This window comes from Thalassophryne amazonica, chromosome 8, assembly GCF_902500255.1.
Source record: "Thalassophryne amazonica chromosome 8, fThaAma1.1, whole genome shotgun sequence".
In the NCBI taxonomy this organism is placed as follows: Eukaryota; Metazoa; Chordata; class Actinopteri; order Batrachoidiformes; family Batrachoididae; genus Thalassophryne; species Thalassophryne amazonica.
Window position 1 is genome coordinate 40,853,861 of NC_047110.1, and position 21,735 is coordinate 40,875,595.

General features: G+C 39.8%; 1 protein-coding gene across 1 annotated transcript in view; it reads right to left on the bottom strand.

The window, feature by feature from the left end:
- Positions 1-21,735, bottom strand: part of kcnq1.2 (potassium voltage-gated channel, KQT-like subfamily, member 1.2) — a 372,874-nt gene that overhangs the window by 281,151 nt on the left and 69,988 nt on the right. The window contains exons 11-12 of the mRNA XM_034175460.1: positions 15,479-15,532; positions 14,511-14,628 (exon numbers count right to left, since the gene is read on the bottom strand). Coding sequence (XP_034031351.1) covers positions 14,511-14,628; positions 15,479-15,532 — 172 coding nt within the window. The remainder of the gene's footprint in view (positions 1-14,510; positions 14,629-15,478; positions 15,533-21,735) is intronic.

Below are 21,735 nucleotides of genomic sequence, written 5' to 3' on the forward strand. Positions count from 1 at the left end.
GACTGCACTACCCTATTATCTTGATCTTGTTTTAAACAAACTCTTTTACAGCAATGCTGGAGTTTCATGTTATCTATTCGCACTACTGAGGTTTCAAATCCCACAAAATCTCGCAAAATGTCTGAGAGGTCGCTGCTCTGCAGTAACATTGAGAAATGCGCTGAGACGCTCTGTTCAGGCTGCACTTTAACCACTGTACACGGACAACAGCATTAACATCGCGACACAAAACTCTTTGTATATTATGCCTAAAACTCTGGTGAATATATTATCTGGGTTTTTAGACCTTTGTTATTGTGTTTGTTTTATGTAAACATGTGAGAAGCTCAGGTTGTTTCTATGTTATTTTCAATGGGATTTGCTGTGAGCTGCGATCGCTTCCTCTTCATGTCATTCTGTGGGAAGTGAAGTTGCTCTTTAACTTCCTGCTTATTGTCTTTTACAACACTGTTTGTGCTGTTTGTTCCACAGTAATATATATATAAGGTGTCTGAAATTCGGTTTGCATTTATGAAGTTCCACACAGGTTAAATGTAGCAGACACGGAATATTTGGAATATTTGTTTTAGCACGTTTTAAGGGTCTCATGCATGAAGTCTCTTATTAATGTGATAAAAAGCATTAAAAATTAAATTTTGGTAGTATAATATTCATTTCAAATTGCTGTCGTGGATTCTCGATGTTTAGACGACAGCGACTCTCTGGCGCGCAAGGGATTATGGGATATCTCAATGGGGCGAATATATTCAACCATATATTAAGTTTAGCAGAAATCAGACAAAGGATATGGGAGGAATCGGGACACAAACAGATCAATAAACCAGATGTTTGATCTTTGAGACCAATATCCTTGACCTTTACCAAAATGAACTCTTTAAGGAAAATTCTGGGGTCACTCTTTATCCACAGACCAAGTTGGGTGGAAATCAGCCACAGGACCTGGAAGTTCTCAGAGAACAGACACACAGACAACACTCTCTCAAATAATTGTGTGATTCATAATTTCTCTGATAAGAGCAAACATTGTGCTTGTGTGTCTGTATTTAGGAGTTTTAGGTTTGATTGTGTGTGAAGGCTGCCCTGCAGTACTTCCTCTCCAGAAGCTCAGAAACGTCACTGCCAGCTGTATTGACACATCTTGCATGTTAGAGGTCACCTAAAGCAGCTAACAGTTTAAATGTTGGATCCTGCAGTGGAAATTAATAAATAAATAAAGAATGTATGCAGCAGAAATTAATCATAAAACTTGATTGAACGAGCACCAGCCAAACCATTCACTGGATAAACAGCATGAAATAAATCAATTACTGTGTGTGCATGCTGTTTGCTTCAAGCAGTGAGAGCAGATCTAGTAGCATGTCAACAAAAACCCAGATAAGGATGCCAGATGACAGTGGTGTCCTTGGTGGCGTGACAGCAGGGGCAAAACAAACCAGCTGTTATGGGAGTGCCCAGTATGGTCCAAATCTAAGCGTGCCTGGTACAGCTGAGTTATGGGCACCGCCGAGCTGCAGTGATACAGATCGCCTCTGTTTGTTAGCTGCAGCTGCAAGAGCAGCTCTCACGCATTCAGTCATTAACACCCAGTCACTTCCTGCTCACACAACTGCTCATAAAGTCACACACGACCACTTACACAAAAAATAAGAACAAATCAGAATGCATTCTTATTCTAAATTAACATCCATCGTGAAATGGGGTTTCTTAGTGATGACTTGTAGTGACTTAAGACTTATAGAATATATTTTGTATATGTTAAACATTAATTGGTTTCCTCAACTTATAAAGTTTTATATATATATATATATATATATGTGTGTGTGTGTGTGTGTGTGTGTGTGTGTGTGTGTGTGTGTGTGTGTGTTTGTGTGTGTATTTGCAGCAGTAACATGCAAATAAATTATTAAAAAGTAATACATGATTTCCGGATTTTTTTTTTTTTTTGATTATGTCTCTCACAGTGGATATGCACCTAAGATGAAAATTTCAGACCCCTCCATGATTTCTAAGTGGGAAAACTTGCAAAATCGCAGGGTGTTCAAATACTTATTTTCCTCACTGTGTGTGTATATATATATATATATATACACACACCACACACACACACACACTAAACCATGAGGTTGTTACTTCAAAGATCTTACATACGAGTACTTTATTTGTTTGAATTTTTTTTAGTTGTCAAGACTTACTGTTATTTAAAATGTGAGAGATGTGAGGTAGAAAACCAACAATCTTGGAAAATCTGAATTACAAAAGTACAAAAGTCGGTTCAACAGTGAAAATGCTAAAATCAAGATTGGGGTACTTTATACTCTAGTAAGAATAAGAAGAACAAGAAAAAAACTTTATTAATCCCAAAGGAAATTATTTTGGGAGTGCCGAAACAGTAAACATTGCCTTCTTTTTAACAGTGAGAACAATGAGTACAACAGTGTATGCAAAATGACTGAAAGGACACTTGCACAAGATGTTTGACAGTATTGCACATACAGTAGTGTTCAGAATAATAGTAGTGCTATGTGACTAAAAAGATTAATCCAGGTTTTGAGTATATTTTGTATTGTTACATGGGAAACAAGGTACCAGTAGATTCAGTAGATTCTCATAAATCCAACAAGACCAAGCATTCATGATATGCACACTCTTAAGGCTATGAAATTGGGCTATTAGTAAAAAAAAAAGTAGAAAAGGAGGTGTTCACAATAATAGCAGCATCTGCTGTTTTTAGCAATCCTGTGAATCACTAAACTAGTATTTAGTTGTATAACCACAGTTTTTCATGATTTCTTCACATCTGCAAGGCATTAATTTTGTTGGTTTGGAACCGAGATTTTGCTCATTTAGTAGTGTGCTTGGGGTCATTGTTTTGTTGAAACACCCATTTCAAGGGCATGTCCTCTTCAGCATAAGGCAACATGACCTCTTCAAGTATTTTGACATATCCAAACTGATCCATGATACCTGGTATGCGATATATAGGCCCAACACCATAGTAGGAGAAACATGCCCTTTTCATGATTCTTGCACCACCATGCTTCACTGTCTTCACTATGAACTGTGGCTTGAATTCAGAGTTTGGGGGTCATCTCACAAACTGTCTGCGGCCCTTGGACCCAAAAAGAACAATTTTACTCTCATCAGTCCACAAAATATTCCTTCATTTCTCTTTAGGCCAGTTGATGTGTTCTTTGGCAAATTGTAACCTCTTCTGCACATCTTTTATTTAACAAGGGACTTGCGGGGGATTCTTGCAAATAAATTAGCTTCACACAGGCATCTTCTAACTGTCACAGCACTTACAGGGTAACTCCAGACTGTCCTTTGATCATCCTGGAGCTGATCAGTGGGTGAGCCTTTGCCATTTGGTTATTCCTTCTATCCATTTTGATGGTTGTTTTCCATTTTCTCTACGCGTCTCTCTGGTTTTTTTTGTCCATTTTAAAGCATTGGAGATCATTGTAGATGAAAACAGCCTATATTTTTGCACCTGCGTATAAGTTTTCCCTCTCCAATCAACTTTTTAATCAAACTACACTGTTTCTGCTCTGAACATGTCTTGAACGTCCCATTTTCCTCGGCTTTCAAAGAGAAAAGCAATGTTCAACAGGTGCTGGCTCATCTTTCAATAGGGGACACCTGATTCACACCTGTTTGTTCCACAAAATTGACGAACTCACTGACTGAATGCCACACTACTATTATTGTGAACACCCCTTTTCTACTTTTTTTTTACTAATAGCCCAATTTCATAGCCTTAAGAGTGTGCATATCATGAATGCTTGGTCTTGTTGGATTTGTGAGAATCTACTGAATCTACTGGTACCTTGTTTCCCATGTAACAATAAGAAATATACTCAAAACCTGGATTAATCTTTTTAGTCACATAGCACTACTATTATTCTGAACACTACTATAGGTCTGAGTAGCAGATAACTCTGATCATTATGTAGTCATCATGTAGAAGGGGGAGGCTGATTGTCACAGGTAGGAAGGACCTCCTCTGGTGTTCTGTGGTACACCTCGGTGGCCTCAGTCTTTTGCTGAAGATGCTCTGACAGGACTTCAGTGTGGCATGCAGGGGGTGGGAGGTGTTATCCTGGATGGTGAGTAGTTTTCTCAACATCCTCCTCTCTGACACCTCCACCACAGACTCCAGCTCAACCCTCAGGACAGATCCAGCACTCCTGATGAGCTTGTTGAATTTGTTCAGGTCAGCTGCCTTTAGCCTGCTGCCCCAGCACATTACAGCATAGAAGATGATGCTGAGACCACTGACTGATAAAACATCTGCAACATATTTAACATTACATATTTAACAGACATTTAACGATCTGAGCCTCCTGAGGAAGAACAGTTGACTCTGACCTTTCTTATACACAGCATCTGTGTTTACAGTCCACTTTGTTGTCTATATGGACACCCAGGTACTTATAGTCCACAATGTCCACCTCAGTTCCATTAATGGTAACTGGGTTTGGACGGGTCTTTTGTCATCTGAAGTCCACCACCTGTTTTGGTTGGTGGTTACCATCCAGGTTAATGATGCATAACTGGCACCTTCTGCTCGGGAGTGTGAATCAGACATTACTTCATTTAAGTCCCTATACAGAAGCATCTTGGCATGTGTGTAGATGGTGCCATCTTGTGGGCAGTAGATGGTAATGAAGTATATTTTTGACATAAATCACTTCAAATAAAAGTCGCAGGATGAACCAAACAAGTAAAAAAGTGTGACATATTCTGCAAAATACAATATAGTACATGCAACAAAATGATCATGCACGTACAGATCCTGTGCTGACTATAACATTTCATTATGAAATTCAAAAGCAGGGTGATACTCCTTCATTCATTTGTTTGTTTTTTATGTTTAAACTCCAAATTTGCTTTGAATCAGTTCACGGCATATTGAAGGCCTATTTAGCACAGTTTGCGATCTAAAAAAGAAAATGTTTCAAAAGAGCTTTGAAAGGATGCCACATGACCTCTGCATAACTACATATCTCGACAGCTCCAGCTATCATATCTTTTTGTGCACTTTTTAATCTGCCTTCACCACCATACAAGCCACATCTGCTAGTGCAGAAGCCCATTGACAAGTTCAGCATGGACAATTGCATTGTTGACTGGATTTTTATTTTTCCTCACCAACATAACTAAGAGACTGAGAATAACTGGTCAATGTTCCAGTCTGGCAGTTTTGTCCATACTGTATACAAATGAGGCCATAGCACATATGAACATCACTTTTCAATTTCAATTTATTTTCATTTATATAGTGCCAAATCACAACAAAGTTGCCTCAAAGTGCTTCACACAAGTAAGGTCTAACCTTACCAACCCCCAGAGCAAGCACACAGGCGACAGTGGTAAGGAAAAACGTCCTCTGAGGAAGAAACCTCAAGCAGACCAGACTCAAAGGGGTGACCCTCTGCTTGGGCCATGCTACAGACACAAATTACAGAACAATTCACAAAACTAATATACAGGAAATGTTGCCAGTGCACAGGACAGGAAGGTTTCAGAAACAGAAACCACACCCATCTCTGGATGGAGCTGCACCTCAAACAGAGAGAAAAACATCAGGCATCAGAAAGACAAGAAATACAGTATAATTTGTCAGCATTAAGCAACAAGAAAAACAAAAGAAATACTAAGGTGATTGCCACATCTAAAGGTTTGGGAACGAGACAGTCATAGTGATCTTGCTTCATGGTCCTGTTGATTATTTCTCAAAGTGATATCACTAAAACAGAAGAGGACTTGCACACAGAGAGTGAAAATGTCAGACCAGAAGTCTGATTTTTAAGATTATTGTAATTTTTTTTCCAAAGCTGTATAGGCAAATATGAAAAAAGTGCAGTGCAAACATTTCAGTACATGTGGACTGTTGTGGTGTGCGTCTGTCAGCCTGTCTGTGCCTTATGTTTATGGGTTTGTATTTAGTGCTCTGTCTTGTTTTCTGTGCATACACATATGTGTTTATTATTGTCTACTGCCTGCACCCTGGTTGTATTTCAGCATGGATCTTTCTTTCATTTGTGTGTGTCCTACTTATGGTTCGTCCTCTGTCTTTGTCTTTGATCTGTCTCCCCATTTGTCTTGTGATCAGTCTCTGCTGTGTTTCTGTGTGTTGTTGTCATTGTCATCACTTGTTTCCCTTGTTATCTGGTTTGTCCCCCATGTTCGCATCTTAGTCATGTCCACGTTCCACGTTAGTTTTCTGTTGTTGTTTCTTGACGTAGTTTTGGTTATTGTTTAGTTCCTATTTTTGAGTATTGTTGCCTTCTCGTTTATGTATTGGTCTTTTTGTCAGTTTTTTTTCCACTGTTGCACTTTGTTCACATTTGAGTTGTATGTTTATTTTTGTAGTTTTTGGAATCTATATTTTGGTTTTGTGATTGCTATTCTTCTTCTTATGTTTTGCTCCACTCACTTTCTGATGTCTGTTTAGTTTTTAATCATCTTGTGTTCCTTTAAGTTGTCTTGACCTTTGACCTTGTCTCACACCTGTTGATCACTGGTTGGTTTGGCATTTAAGTAGCTCTTCGTCCTTGTTTATTTGCTGCTTCCTTCACGTTGGTCTCAGCTGGATTTGTAAGTACCTTGAATATTGTGTATCTCCTCCTGTAAGTTGCTGTATTTAGATTTTGTATATTCTCCATGATTGGATTCCTTTGTCCTGTTTTGTTTGGACTCTGTATCCCTAAGTTCTTTCATGTTACTTTTTTGGAGTGTTTGTCTTTATTAGGAACAATAAATCACCTTAGATTTTGCAACTTACCTACTGTCTCGTCGCTGCCTGCAAATTGGGTTTGTTTAGACACTGTTAAACTACAACATGGACATTCTTCAGTGCAAAAGGCAATGCATGCAGAGCCACCCTATAAATGATTGCTGCACAGATGCATCTAATCAGCGGAAACTGGTCTAGTTAAGCACACATGACAAGAGCCACCACCACCCCCCCCCCCCCCCAGGTCTCCAGCTGCTATTGTGCTGCCTGCTCCAACAGCAAAAAGGTCAACATTTTCTCAAGCTTTGTGACTAAGATAGGTATATAAAATTAAAAAAAACAAATTACATGCAGCTCTATTGTTGTCTTCCTTCTTGAATGTATGAGATGTGGTATCCTGTAAGCTGGTAAAACTAGGAGACAATTTAGATTTAGGCCTAATGAACACAGTAGTGCCGTCCACAGAGCTGATCTCAAATCAGATGTGTAAGGTCATTTTCAGAGGGTAACCTCTCAGTTTTGGGCATGGGATTTTGTGGCACTGACCTGATTACAACCAACCTATGTAGTGTAAACAGGAAACATACACCAATTTATTTCAATGTAAAAGTAAATATATTCTCTACATTAAAACATTACATCCCAATGGCTGAAATGAGGAATTGGATATGTCTTGTGTTTTGTGACTTATGAAAATGTAATCTTTATATATCAGTCTGTAAAAACTAGATAGAAAATATACTGTATGTATGAATGGGTTGTTTTATAAACATGTCATCTTTGTGTATTAATGTAATGACCTGACACTGTAAAGGTTTTTGTTGTTGTTGTTGTTTTTTCCAGGGTAAGGACTAGGTTTCAAACCACGAGCTTCCAGGTGCATATCCATGAAAGTGAGAATGTGGATTAGCAATGTGCTCAGTTAGAAGCAGCATCACTCAGCTATCTATGATAATAAACACACATATGTTCTCAACTAAACACTAACAATGGCTAAATGATCATATTCAAATGTATAATAATTTTTCAGATTTTCTCTCACAAAGGCACACATCCAATCTCACCAACACAATTCACACCAAATCAATATTTAGAATTAATATGGGTTTTCAGTACCCTTCAAACTAAACTATTTGAAATAGTGAATTTTAAATACACTAAATGGATAAAAACTCTCAAATATCACAAAACATTTTTACATTCAAATAAGGTAGTTTTTCAGGTGATTTGAAAAAGGCATATTTCACAAAACTTCATTGGAAACACTCTTTCCATAATGATAGGTCACGTGACATACAGAAAGCATCACATGGCATTCTAAAATATACAATGAGGTACGTATGGATGGATACAGGACACCACGAAGAGCTTCTCAAACCTTTTAAGAGACAACATTACAGCAATATTGGTTTTCGGGAAAAGCCAATATTTAGCAGGAATTGCACATCTGACACTATGACTATTGGAATGCCAGAGGATAAAATCCAACAGCCACATAACAATACTCAATTGTGTTTTTTTGACCATTCTGAAAATATTGCTTAATATTCAGTAATCCACAATAGAAACCTGGAGAAGCTTCATACAAAGGACTGAAATGTGTGCAAACTGTCACATTTAATATAATCGGTGCAGGTGTGAAAGATGAGTGTACCATAGGTGTTTTTGTGAAAAGTGGTGGTCAAAAAATGAACCTGCTTAAGGCAAAAAAACACTATTTTATGACTTTTTTTTCACTTTGAGTTCATAAATATACTACCAGCAGGATAAAGAAGAATTAATATATGGAATGTACGTGTATCACACACATTCCCACAGAGGTCTTCACGGATACACTCAATTCCACAAAAATCACACTACGTGTAGGCATGTGAGTGTGCATGTGGACACGCACATCACGAAGGAGAGCATGCCACCTGAAGTGCGGGAAAAAAGTTTGGTGGTTTTTGAGTAGCCCAACGGTTAGGGCCCCTTCACACATAGTGCGAATTTGGTTGAAGTGCGCATGAAGCAGGAATCGTATGCAAAACATGTAAATTCGTAGCTGCCTCAAACACCTCGTACACCTGTTGCTACAACTATTTGCACACACCAGCGGCTGAAAAACAAGTGAAAAAGAGTGAGTGCTGTGCAAACCCATCACACCCTCTCGTGATAGGTGTCGGCCAAATTCCAGCTGATACACACGAACATCTAACAACACTCGTGTGGCACTTAGAAAATGTGTGGCCACTCCCACTGTTATTGCAACAACAGTCAGCAGACAATCATTTTTGAGCTGGATGTGAAATTTATGTAAGTGCCCCACGACTGTGTCTTTGCAAAACAGCAACACACATGAGGTGCCAGAGTGTTGGCTCCCCCCGCACACGTGGCATGTGTGTGTATCGTGCGTGTGTTGCACCCCCCCATCCATAAACATGTGATGCTGGTGGGGGGAGCGCACTTTCATGAGCTGCTGATATATGGACGTACAGATGGGGTGTTGGTGTGCGCTGAACTGACAGGGGGTGTGTCCACCCACAGCACGCACATTGACAGGCTGCCCCAGGTGACAGTGGACCGTCAGATCAATCAATCAATCAATTTTTTTATATAGCGCCAAATCACAACAAACAGTTGCCCCAAGGCGCTTTATATTGTAAGGCAAGGCCCATACAATAATTATGTAAAACCCCAACGGTCAAAACGACCCCCTGTGAGCAAGCACTTGGCTACAGTGGGAAGGAAAAACTCCCTTTTAACAGGAAGAAACCTCCAGCAGAACCAGGCTCAGGGAGGGGCAGTCTTCTGCTGGGACTGGTTGGGGCTGAGGGAGAGAACCAGGAAAAAGACATGCTGTGGAGGGGAGCAGAGATCGATCACTAATGATTAAATGCAGAGTGGTGCATACAGAGCAAAAAGAGAAGAAACAGTGCATCATGGGAACCCCCCAGCAGTCTACGTGCTATAGCAGCATAACTAAGGGATGGTTCAGGGTCACCTGATCCAGCCCTAACTATAAGCTTTAGCAAAAAGGAAAGTTTTAAGCCTAATCTTAAAAGTAGAGAGGGTGTCTGTCTCCCTGATCTGAATTGGGAGCTGGTTCCACAGGAGAGGAGCCTGAAAGCTGAAGGCTCTGCCTCCCATTCTACTCTTACAAACCCTAGGAACTACAGTAAGCCTGCAGTCTGAGAGCGAAGCGCTCTATTGGGGTGATATGGTACTACGAGTCCCTAAGATAAGATGGGACCTGATTATTCAAAACCTTATAAGGTAAGAAGAAGAATTTTAAATTCTATTCTAGAATTAACAGGAAGCCAATGAAGAGAGGCCATATGGGTGAGATATGCTCTCTCCTTCTAGTCCCGTCAGTACTCTAGCTGCAAGCATTTTGAATTAACTGAAGGCTTTTTAGGGAACTTTAGGACAACCTGATAATAATGAATTACAATAGTCCAGCCTAGAGGAAATAAATGCATGAATTAGTTTTTCAGCATCACTCTGAGACAAGACCTTTCTGATTTTAGAGATATTGTGTAAATGCAAAAAAGCAGTCCTACATATTTGCTTAATATGCACTTTGAATGACATATCCTGATCAAAAATGACTCCAAGATTTCTCACAGTATTACTAGAGGTCAGGGTAATGCCATCCAGAGTAAGGATCTGGTTAGACACCATGTTTCTAAGATTTGTGGGACCAAGTACAATAACTTCAGTTTTATCTGAGTTTAAAAGCAGGAAATTAGAGGTCATCCATGTCTTATGTCTGTAAGACAATCCTACAGTTTAGCTAATTGGTGTGTGTCCTCTGGCTTCATGGATAGATAAAGCTGGGTATCATCTGCGTAACAATGAAAATTTAAGCAATACCGTCTAATAATACTGCCTAAGGGAAGCATGTATAAAGTGAATAAAATTGGTCCTAGCACAGAACCTTGTGGAACTCCATAATTAACTTTAGTCTGTGAAGAAGATTCCCCATTACATGAACAAATTGTAATCTATTAGACAAATATGATTCAAACCACCGCAGCGCAGTGCCTTTAATACCTATGGCATGCTCTAATCTCTGTAATAAAATTTATGGTCAACAGTATCAAAAGCAGCACTGAGGTCTAACAGAACAAGCACAGAGATGAGTCCACTGTCCGAGGCCATAAGAAGATCATTTGTAACCTTCACTAATGCTGTTTCTGTACTATGATGAATTCTAAAACCTGACTGAAACTCTTCAAATAGACCATTCCTTTGCAGATGATCAGTTAGCTGTTTTACAACTACCCTTTCAAGAATTTTTGAGAGAAAAGGAAGGTTGGAGATTGGCCTATAATTAGCTAAGATAGCTGGGTCAAGTGATGGCTTTTTAAGTAATGGTTTAATTACTGCCACCTTAAAAGCCTGTGGTACATAGCCAACTAACAAAGATAGATTGATCATATTTAAGATCGAAGCATTAAATAATGGTAGGGCTTCCTTGAGCAGCCTGGTAGGAATGGGGTCTAATAAACATGTTGATGGTTTGGATGAAGTAACTAATGAAAATAACTCAGTGTGTCCAGCTGCGCAGGGCCAGCTGGACACACTGGACCAGTAGATGCGGACATGATAAGAGCGCACTGCTTCATTAATGTCATTTCATGACTGTATGTCTGTGACTATGGGTCATCTATAGAGGAACAGATGTTTCATACTTGATAAGAGGGTGTTTTTTATTGTGTGTTGGTCTTATTTTTTTTAATACTTCCATCTCTTTGTTGATTTCAGGCATTTTCCCACACTGTTTACAGGCTAGTGATGGTAGGTCAGTGGTAAAGTTTCAGGCTAGTAATTAGTAAAGTGCAGGTACAAATCCCGTGGATGGCATGTATTTTTTTTCCACAGCAGTGGCGCTATGTGGTTCCACATGTTCTAGTTGCTCGCACTGTGTTCGTGCACGACACCTTCGCAGGAGAATCATACACGCTTGCCCGTCGGCGCGATGTTTTCGTGGTTTGCTAATTCGAACTGTTTTGCGCTGTTTTGCCATAATTTGGAAAATTTGCACTATGTGTGAAGGGGCCCTTATATCTGTTGGCCTATAGTACTGGCCGATGTGAGCCTCTCACAAATATAAATATTTTGTGTGTGTGTGTTTGTGTGTGTGTCTTTGATCACGTAACAATTGTGCAGAGCTGACATTTGCCGTTTGGTATGCTTATGTATGTTGGGTCAAGGATGGATGCTGTGAAAACAAAAAGATGATAGGACAAATATTTTTGGAGAAATTACCAATATTAGCTAACCAATAAAAAAAAATAAATGTTAAACTGCAATGCATCATGGGAGTTCAGGGTTTTGAGGTTTTAAATGTTGTTATTGTAGGTTATTTTAGTTTAACAGTGTTGTTAGTGTTATTAATTTATTGTTTTTGTAGCTCCATTGGTTTTTATCAGTTTAGATAAGTCTCATGTTGCATTTGTGTGACTTACGTTTCATGTTGGTACCATGAGTGAAATGTTTAGTTGTTTTAATGTCTTTACTGCATGCAAGTCTGTGCAACATGGCGCTCCTGTACACAACCAAAAACTGAGTGCTGCATCCAGAGTGATTCAGCTGAGAACATGATCACACAGCCCACAGCGCCTGTGTGCTCAGAACAGGGAATCGAACCTCAACTCAGAAATCCAGAAACACAACAAAAACAGCAGGTCGGTCGCTGGCTCTCTCTCTTGCTCCCTCTCTCTCTCTGTCTCTCTCTCTCTGTCTGATCAGACCTGTGACTTTAAAATAAAAGCGCACTCGCTGCATGTCGGTGCGCTCAACAAACGCCCTGATCAATCAGGTCTGATCAAACCTGAAAAGAGCTGTGACTCTTTCAAATAAAAGCGCACTCGCTGCATGTCAGTGAGCTCATCAAACACCCTGATCGATCAGGTCTGATCAAACCTGTGACTTTAAAATAAAAGCGCACTCGCTGCATGTTGTTGCGCTCATCAAACGGCCTGATTGATCAGGTCTGATCAAACCTGAAAAGAGCTGTGACTCTTTAAAATAAAAGTGCACTCGCTGCATGTCGGTGCGCTCATCAGACGACCTGATCGATCAGGTCTGATCAAATCAGCGGACCTGATCGGAGCAACCGGAGGTTTTAAAAGTTTAATGAGTCACAGCGTTTCGTTCAGGGCAGCCTTTACCACAGCCAGACTCAGCAGCATCTGTACACAATGAAAGTGATCCACCAAGACAAATGAAATAAAATAAAATAATAATAATAATAATAATGTTAAATGACTCTGTTTTTGAGCCACACCACACCTGCAGTAGAGAACAGAGCGAACTTCCACAGAGGCAGAAAACAGCACTGAACTGGTTTAATAGTGGCATGGTACACGCGACTGTGTGCACACATTAAAACGTGAACACACAGCTGCAAGTATGAAACGAACACGGAAAAAGGCTGAGTACACACGCATTTTGGGTGCATTTAAATGAAACAGAATGCTGCAATAAGCAACTCTACGAATGCACCAATGTAAAAGGGGCTTAAGGACTGCTTCAGCACTTTAAAATAGTTTGAAAAAGCTCATCAATGTTGAAACACTGCTCAGTTTGCATAAGACAAACTGCTACCACCAGGTACCTCACTGACCACATTCTACTGTCTACTGTATTCATAAATTCACTTTACATTCTTGCTGTTGTGATAGCGCTGCACATAAGAGACTGTTCTGACTGTTTTTTTCTTTAACTCTGTATTGTTTGAGAGATTGAGAGGAACAATTCTCAGTATTTCTGTGTATGCAATGCAACTGACAAAGTTGTATGTATGTGTGTATATATATATATATATATATATATGCATACACACTGTACTTATCCTCAAATTCATCTGATTCATTTTTGGGCCAGGTCTGTTTTTGTGCAAATTCATTCATGCAAATCTTGCAAATAACCTATGGGTCTTGTTCGGGCATGGATCCAAACATTTGTACCCATGAAGACCTTGAGTGAAGTGGAGTGTGGCAACTGTCAACAAAGGGCGCTGAAGCTCTCTGCAGCAGATGTAGACTATGGATTCAGTGTATCCATTATTTATGAGGAACACATACACAACATCAAACATACAGCAGCTTTGAGTACCACATCAATGTACCACCATCAACAACCACACTACAATGAGCACTTTCACCCTCAGCATCGACTATCCTGTAAGACTTGGTGTTATGTTCTTCCTCAGTATATTAGCTCCTATGGGGGTACAATGATACCACACAAGTCCCAGAGAGAAAGGCACACCAGTAACCTGCCACCATTTGGTTTAAGATGAACAATGATGTTGCTACAACACCAGGTTTAGATTCATGAAAATAATATGAAGCAGTAGGTTATCAAGAGGTAAGAACAGATGCATTTAATGCACATTTGTAAGTCTCTCTCAAACCAACAGCAGTGAATTCCCCTTCCTAGAAGCTCCCACAAGCCTATCTGGTACCTTAAAATGACCTACAACCTACTGAGAGGGATTGTTGCACATTTTCACCAGAACTAAAGGAATAATGCCCTTTTACTCCCCTCTGTACCTAATGTTGCCTCAGATCTTGAGAGCCATTTTTTTTTATTATTATTTTATTTTTTTGCCCTCAAGAGATTTCATCAAGGGGCTCTCAGGTCTGACAAAAAGACTTCAGCCAGTATGACATGAAGATAAATCACTTATCAGGATAAGAGAATGCAGGTCAGCGTAGGGTGATGGATGGGTGGAACCCAGCGGTTCACGGCCCAGGATGGGTACACTTTTCAGACTTACTGGGTGTTGTCAGTCACCACGGGCAGGGGGATGTCCTCACTCATGCAGTCCAGTTCATCTGTTAAACTGTTGGCTCGGGAGATGTCGATGAAGGTGTTGTTGTCATGATTCTTCCTTGCTGCATAGAAGAGATCATGGAGATTTCAAAAACACTTACACAGGCTAGCAACTTGCAAAGAAGAATCGTTACTTCATGTATAACACAACCCCAAATCAGAAAAGGTTGGGATGACAGAAATCTTGCACCATTCCCAGTTTCTCTCCTCATATCTACAGAAGTCGATAATTCTTTCATAGGTGTCATGGGTGTCTTGATGTCTTCCCTCACTAGTCATTTTTTTGAGAATTGCCTACTTGATACAGATTTCCCATACAGGATCATGCTGTTTGTATTTCTTAATGAATGGAAATAACGTCCAAGAGATATTTCGTGACTTGGAAATGTTCATGTAACCATTCCCTGACTCATCTCGAAATTTGGCTGTAAAAGTGATGATTTAAAATTATATTTGAATTAAAGTGCCCCATCCCCATCATGTTGCAGGTCTTAATTGCAGGAATGGATGTGTATTAATAAAGTAAATGGTGTTAACTACACAAAACATGAAATATCTTGGGTTCATACTGTCTGCAATGAACTCGAAGTCAAAGTATAAGTAAGGATCACTGGGGTTTTTTTCTTTCGTTTTTGTTTGTGGTTTTTTTGTTTGTTTGTTTGTTTTTTTAATTTTGCATATAGTCATTTAGCATATAGTGCTTTTTCTGATTTAGGGTTGTAAAATAAAAAATTCAAATATAATTTGATTACCATTCAAAAGCTTGTGTATTTGAAGTGGAATTATGAGACCCATAATTTTTATTAACTCGTGATCTATTCAAATGTTCATTGTCTAATTTGCTGCAAAGTGAGGATACAAAACAAATGGCGGTATAAGCAAAATAAAGTATCCACAAAGAAACAAAGATACCTGGAGAAGCAGAGCTGCTCAGAGCAAAAGATGACCATGAATGAGTAGGAAGACCTGATGTCATGCAAACATTATGAAACAGGGGAGGGACAGAAGAAACACAATTCATATCAGTGTTAGGATGTCGCTGAAAAGAAAAATGCAGAAGTTGTCATTAAACAAATAATTATGTTTGAGTTCAATGGTACGAATATTTCATTTCATGAAAGCTAATACCGAATGAAATATTCGTACCATTGAAAGAATGTAAAAACAATCATTATTTGTTTTATATTATAGCTAAAATAGATCCCTGTCATTTGATATTATATTAATTTATACACAACAGAAAAGGGACTTACGTTTTGGTGTGGTGCTTTGACATCACCAGTCCAACACAGACTTTAAATAAATAGGAGTCCAAAATTTTTGCCAATCCAAAAAAAAACTTTGTGTACTTCCTCAGTCCAGCAAAAAAACAAACAAACAAACAAACAAACAAAAAAATCGCATCACAATTTTGTCCAGGTTTTCATCCTGGCTCTTCATGCCTCCAGACAGCTTATGGTGTGGTGGATTTGTTTTGTGTGTGTGTGTGTGTGTGTGTGTTAGAAGAATTAGCACCATCAATTAGCTTGTTCAAATCGTCGTCTGTCAGCAAAACAAACTCTGCTATGTTTAGCTAAACGCTGCCCCCACTGGTGTGTCCGTGGGCGAGGTTTATCGTGTGCAATGGGTCAAAACGTATGGAACCAAATTTGCACAGTAAATGGAACCATATTTGCACGCTAAATGTAACGCAACACAAATGGGACAAATAATCCATGTCACGTGACATACAAAGCACCAATCAAATGACAAGGATCCACTCAACTGCTATATAATTTGAAATGGAAGCAGGTAAGAGCTGCCAGAATTATTTCAGTCGATGTACATATTAGGGGTTGCACAGACGAGTCGATCAGCCGACCAGTCAACCTTACTGCTCGACAGTGATGCTTTAAGCGTCGACTCATTAATGAGTGCATGATTATGACATATTGTCTGTCACACTATATTTGACTGTTTTTGGTTCTAAACAATAAAGTAGATTTTATTTTTGTAAGAATGACAAATTCTGAATGTAAAGCACTAATTATGTCAAAATGTTATTGAAAGGCTGTTTTGAAATACAGAAATTCTGACTGGAAGGACCACAAAGGCAGGAGGAAGGCTTAAAGTCGGCAGCAGGTGACACGTGTGTCCGTCAGCGTCACGTGCTTCAGGTCTGTGCACAGAGCATGATAACGTGATCTGAGAACCGGCTTTTTCATTATGGGTAAAGAGCAATTGACATGGACATCACCAGAGTTACCGCTGTGGTCGCTCCTGCTCGACAAAATTTCAGAAGCTGCTGTAAACGGCCACTGGCTCAAACCACGACAACGTTTCCAGACGTCTGGACCACATCAGATACTACAAACAGTTTATGGCCATGTTTGAATCACTTCAGAAATGTTATAAAGTGTACAAAGACTTTGTCTCCTGTGAATGATAGGGCACGTTTTGCACAAAATATATGCTGGGTTACATACATGACAGAGTGAATCCTGTGTGAGTTAATTTTCTTTTATATCGACATTTCTAACATTTCAGCTTCTTTTGTAGTTAAATGGAACTTGTAGCAGGCAAGTGTTTCAGTTTGTTTCTGCAAGAGATGTGCATACAGCGGCTGATAGAAGCCATAACAGTTCCAAATTACAGCAAAAGCAAAAGCACAAACAAATGTAACACACACATCAATGTAATTTGATAAAGTGTCACTTTGCAAAGCTTCACAACACAGTGGAGGTATGAACAACACAAACTACGGTTTCTGCCTGATGGACTTAAACTGACAGAGCGCTCGGTGCATCACGGTGTGCAACACTTTATCTCTACCTGATCGGTAGCGGTAAGTTTATTTATTTACCTTATTCATTATTTTAGTCTTACACAAGTTACATTTTCACAGTTTGTTATTTGCAATGCACTGAGGAGTACGAGGTCTGTCCGTAAAGTATAGGTCCTTTTTATTTTTTTCAAAAACTATATGGATTTCATTCATATGTTTTTACGTCAGACATGCTTGAACCCTCGTGTGCATGCGTGAGTTTTTCCACGCCTGTCGGTGACGTCATTCGCCTGTGAGCACTCCTTGTGGGAGGAGTCGTCCAGCCCCTCGTCGGAATTCCTTTGTCTGAGAAGTTGCTGAGAGACTGGCGCGTTGTTTGATCAAAATTTTTTCTAAACCTGTGAGACACATCGAAGTGGACACGGTTCGAAAAATTAAGCTGGATTTCAGTGAAAATTTTAACAGCTGATGAGAGATTTTGAGGTGATTCTGTCGCTTTAAGGACTTTTCACGGTGCGAGACGTCACGCAGCGCTCTCAGGCAGCGTCATCAGCCTGTTTCAAGCTGAAAACCTCCACATTTCAGGCTCTGTTGATCCAGGACGTCGTGAGAGAACAGAGAAGTTTCAGAAGAAGTCGGTTTCAGCATTTTATCCGGATATTCCACTGTTAAAAGAGACTTTTTTAATGAAAGACGTGCGGGCGGATTGCAGCGTCGGCTCGCAGCCGCCGCGACGCTCCGCCACAGGAAAAACACCTCTGTTGGAAGCCTTAAGGACAAGTTGGAACATGTCCAGCTGATAAACAATTTCTCATATACTCACTCCACTGAAAGCCATCAAAAGCCAACTGGATTTTAACAAATGGTTATCAACACGGAGGTGTTTTTCCTGTGCCGCCGCGCCGCGTCGGCTGCGTCCCGACGCGCGGACCCGTCCGCACGTCTTTCATTAAAAAAATCTCCTTTAACAGTGGAATATCCGGATAAAATGCTGAAACCGATTTCTTCTGAAACTTCTCTGTTCTCTCACGACGTCCTGGATCAATAGAGCCTGAAATGTGGAGGTTTTAAGCTTGAAACAGGCTGATGATGCCGCCTGAGAGCGCTGCGCGACGTCTCGCACCGTGAAAAGTCCTTAAAGCGACAGAATCACCTCAAAATCTCTCATCAGCTGTTAAAATTTTCACTGAAAACCAGCTTAATTTTTCGAACCATGTCCACTTCGATGTGTCTCACAGGTTCAGAAAAAATTTTGATCAAACAACGCGCCAGTCTCTCAGCAACTTCTCAGACAAAGGAATTCCGACGAGGGGCTGGACGACTCCTCCCACAAGGAGTGCTCACAGGCGAATGACGTCACCGACAGGCGTGGAAAAACTCACGCATGCGCACGAGGGTTCAAGCATGTCTGACGTAAAAACATATGAATGAAATCCATATAGTTTTTGAAAAAATAAAAAGGACCTATACTTTACGGACAGCCCTCGTAGAAGTCAGACTCCTCCAGACAGAAACTTCTGTTTCTGTTGTAATTTTTGTATTTATATTTTTATTATTTTTTTTGTTTTGTTTTGTTTGTTTTTTGCATTTCCTCATGTTGTCTTAATTTGAACGTGTTGTGGGTCCTATCAGCCACTGTAGTTATGAGCTGACACCAAATGCATTAATTTTTAGAGTTTTTATAAAGGCCGTCATCAGCATTTACTCGAACGTGACAACATTCATTACATAAATGTTGACTTTAAAAAATCTGAAGTCATACACCCTTAGAATGTATTTAAACTAATTTATGTACAGAAATGAGCTAACAATGCAGCTGCTGATTTAAAGGTTCTGTTACTAACCTATAAAATTATTCACGGACTGGCACCTCCCTACTTAGTTGACCAAATTACACCCTACATACCAACTCGTGCTCTGGGTTCATTGGCACAGGACTACCTTGTGTCCTTAGGGTGAATAAAAAATCTTCAGGCCACAGGGCTTTTTTTATCGTGCCCCTGTTTTGTGGAATGATCTCCCTGCGGAGATAAACAGTCAGATTCCATAGAGACATTCAAGTCCAAATGAAAACAGACACATCTATTCTCCCTCTCAGATGGCTAGCATACTGGCATAGTATGGACGTACATTGTGGTTCTGTTCATGAAGCTCAGGGCTCGCTGCTGGCAATCACCTTAGTATTCTCTCTGCTTCCCTGTCAATTTACTGCCGGTGAACACACACCTTAGGTGCAGTTATTTCCAGCCAACTGATTCTGCTCTTTTTCTCTCTGTCCGAGGCACTGAAGTAACCATGTGAGGTCAACAGCTGCACACCACAGGGTGCTGGACTGACCACGAGGTGCTCTGGCTGAAGCTGAAGCTGACGCAGCAGCCCATGGACCACCTTGCTGAGGGCGACCTTTCTGAGCTGCTGTAGTGTGCTTTTGCAATGCAGTCTTCCATTAAGAGAGCTTTTACAACCCCTGGCAAAAATTATGGAATCACCGGCCTCGGAGGATGTTCATTCAGTTGTTTAATTTTGTAGAAAAAAAGCAGATCACAGACATGACACAAAACTAAAGTCATTTCAAATGGCAACTTTCTGGCTTTAAGAAACACTATAAGAAATCAAGAAAAAAGATTGTGGCAGTCAGTAACAGTTACTTTTTTAGACCAAGCAGAGGGAAAAAAATATGGCATCACTCAATTCTGAGGAAAAAAATTATGGAATCATGAAAAACAAAAGAACGCTCCAACACATCACTAGTATTTTGTTGCACCACCTCTGGCTTTTATAACAGCTTGCAGTCTCTGAGGCATGGACTTAATGAGTGACAAACAGTACTCTTCATCAATCTGGCTCCAACTTTCTCTGATTGCTGTTGCCAGATTAGCTTTGCAGGTTGGAGCCTTGTAATGGACCATTTTCTTCAACTTACACCAAAGATTTTCAATTGGATTTAGATCCGGACTATTTGCAGGCCATGACATTGACCCCATGTGTCTTTTTGCAAGGAATGTTTTCACAGTTTTTGCTCTATGGCAAGATGCATTATCATCTTGAAAAATGATTTCATCATCCCCAAACATACTTTCAATTGATGGGATAAGAAAAGTGTCCAAAATATCAATGTAAACTTGTGCATTTATTGATGATGTAATGACAGCCATCTCCCCAGTGCCTTTACCTGACATGCAGCCCCATATCATCAATGACTGTGGAAATTTATATGTTCTCTTCAGGCAGTCATCTTTATAAATCTCATTAGAACAGCACCAAACAAAAGTTCCAGCATCATCAACTTGCCCAATGCAGATTCGAGATTCATCACTGAATATGACTTTCATCCAGTCATCCACAGTCCACGATTGCTTTTCCTTAGCCCATTGTAACCTTGTTTTTTTCTGTTTAGGTGTTAATGATGGCTTTCGTTTAGCTTTTCTGTATGTAAATCCCATTTCCTTTAGGCAGTTTCTTACAGTTTGTTCACAGACATTGACTCCAGTTTCCTTCCATTCGTTCCTCATTTGTTTTGTTGTGCATTTTTGATTTTTGAGACATATTGCTTTAAGTTTTCTGTCTTCATGCTTTGATGTCTTCCTTGATCTACCAGTATGTTTGCCTTTAACATCCTTCCCATGTTGTTTGTATTTGGTCCAGAGTTTAGACACAGCTGACTGTGAACAACCAACATCTTTTGCAACATTGCGTGATGATTTACCCTCTTTTAAGAGTTTGATAATCCTCTCCTTTGTTTCAATTGACATCTCTCGTGTTGGAGTCATGATTCATGTCAGTCCAATTGGTGCAACAGCTCTCCAAGGTGTGATCACTCCTTTTTAGATGCAGACTAACGAGCAGTTCTGATTTGATGCAGGTGTTAGTTTTGGGGATGAAAATTTACAGGGTGATTCCATAATTTATTCCTCAGAATTGAGTGAGTCCATATTTTTTTCCCTCTGCTTGGTCTAAAAAAGTAACCGTTACTGACTGCCACAATTTTTTTTCCTGATTTCTTATAGTGTTTCTTAAAGCCAGAAAGTTGCCATTTGAAATGACTTTAGTTTTGTGTCATGTCTGTGATCTGCTTTTTTTCTACAAAATTAAACAACTGAATGAACATCCTCCGAGGCCGGTGATTCCATAATTATTGCCAGGGGTTGTACAAGAGTGAAACTAACGAGGCTAAATGCATTTTGTATTTTAATCTATTCTGGTTTTCTGTTTCCTGGTTCTTTAGCTTGGTAAAACTTTGTAAAACCCTTGTAATTGTTAGAATACCCTAAGCAGCGGGTCACCCTCTCTGAGTCTGGTCTGCATGAGGTTTCTTCCTCAACATCATCAGAGGGAGTTTTTCCTTACCACTGTCCCCTATGTGCTTGCTCCAAGGGAGTATGGTAAGGTTAGACCTTTCTCATGG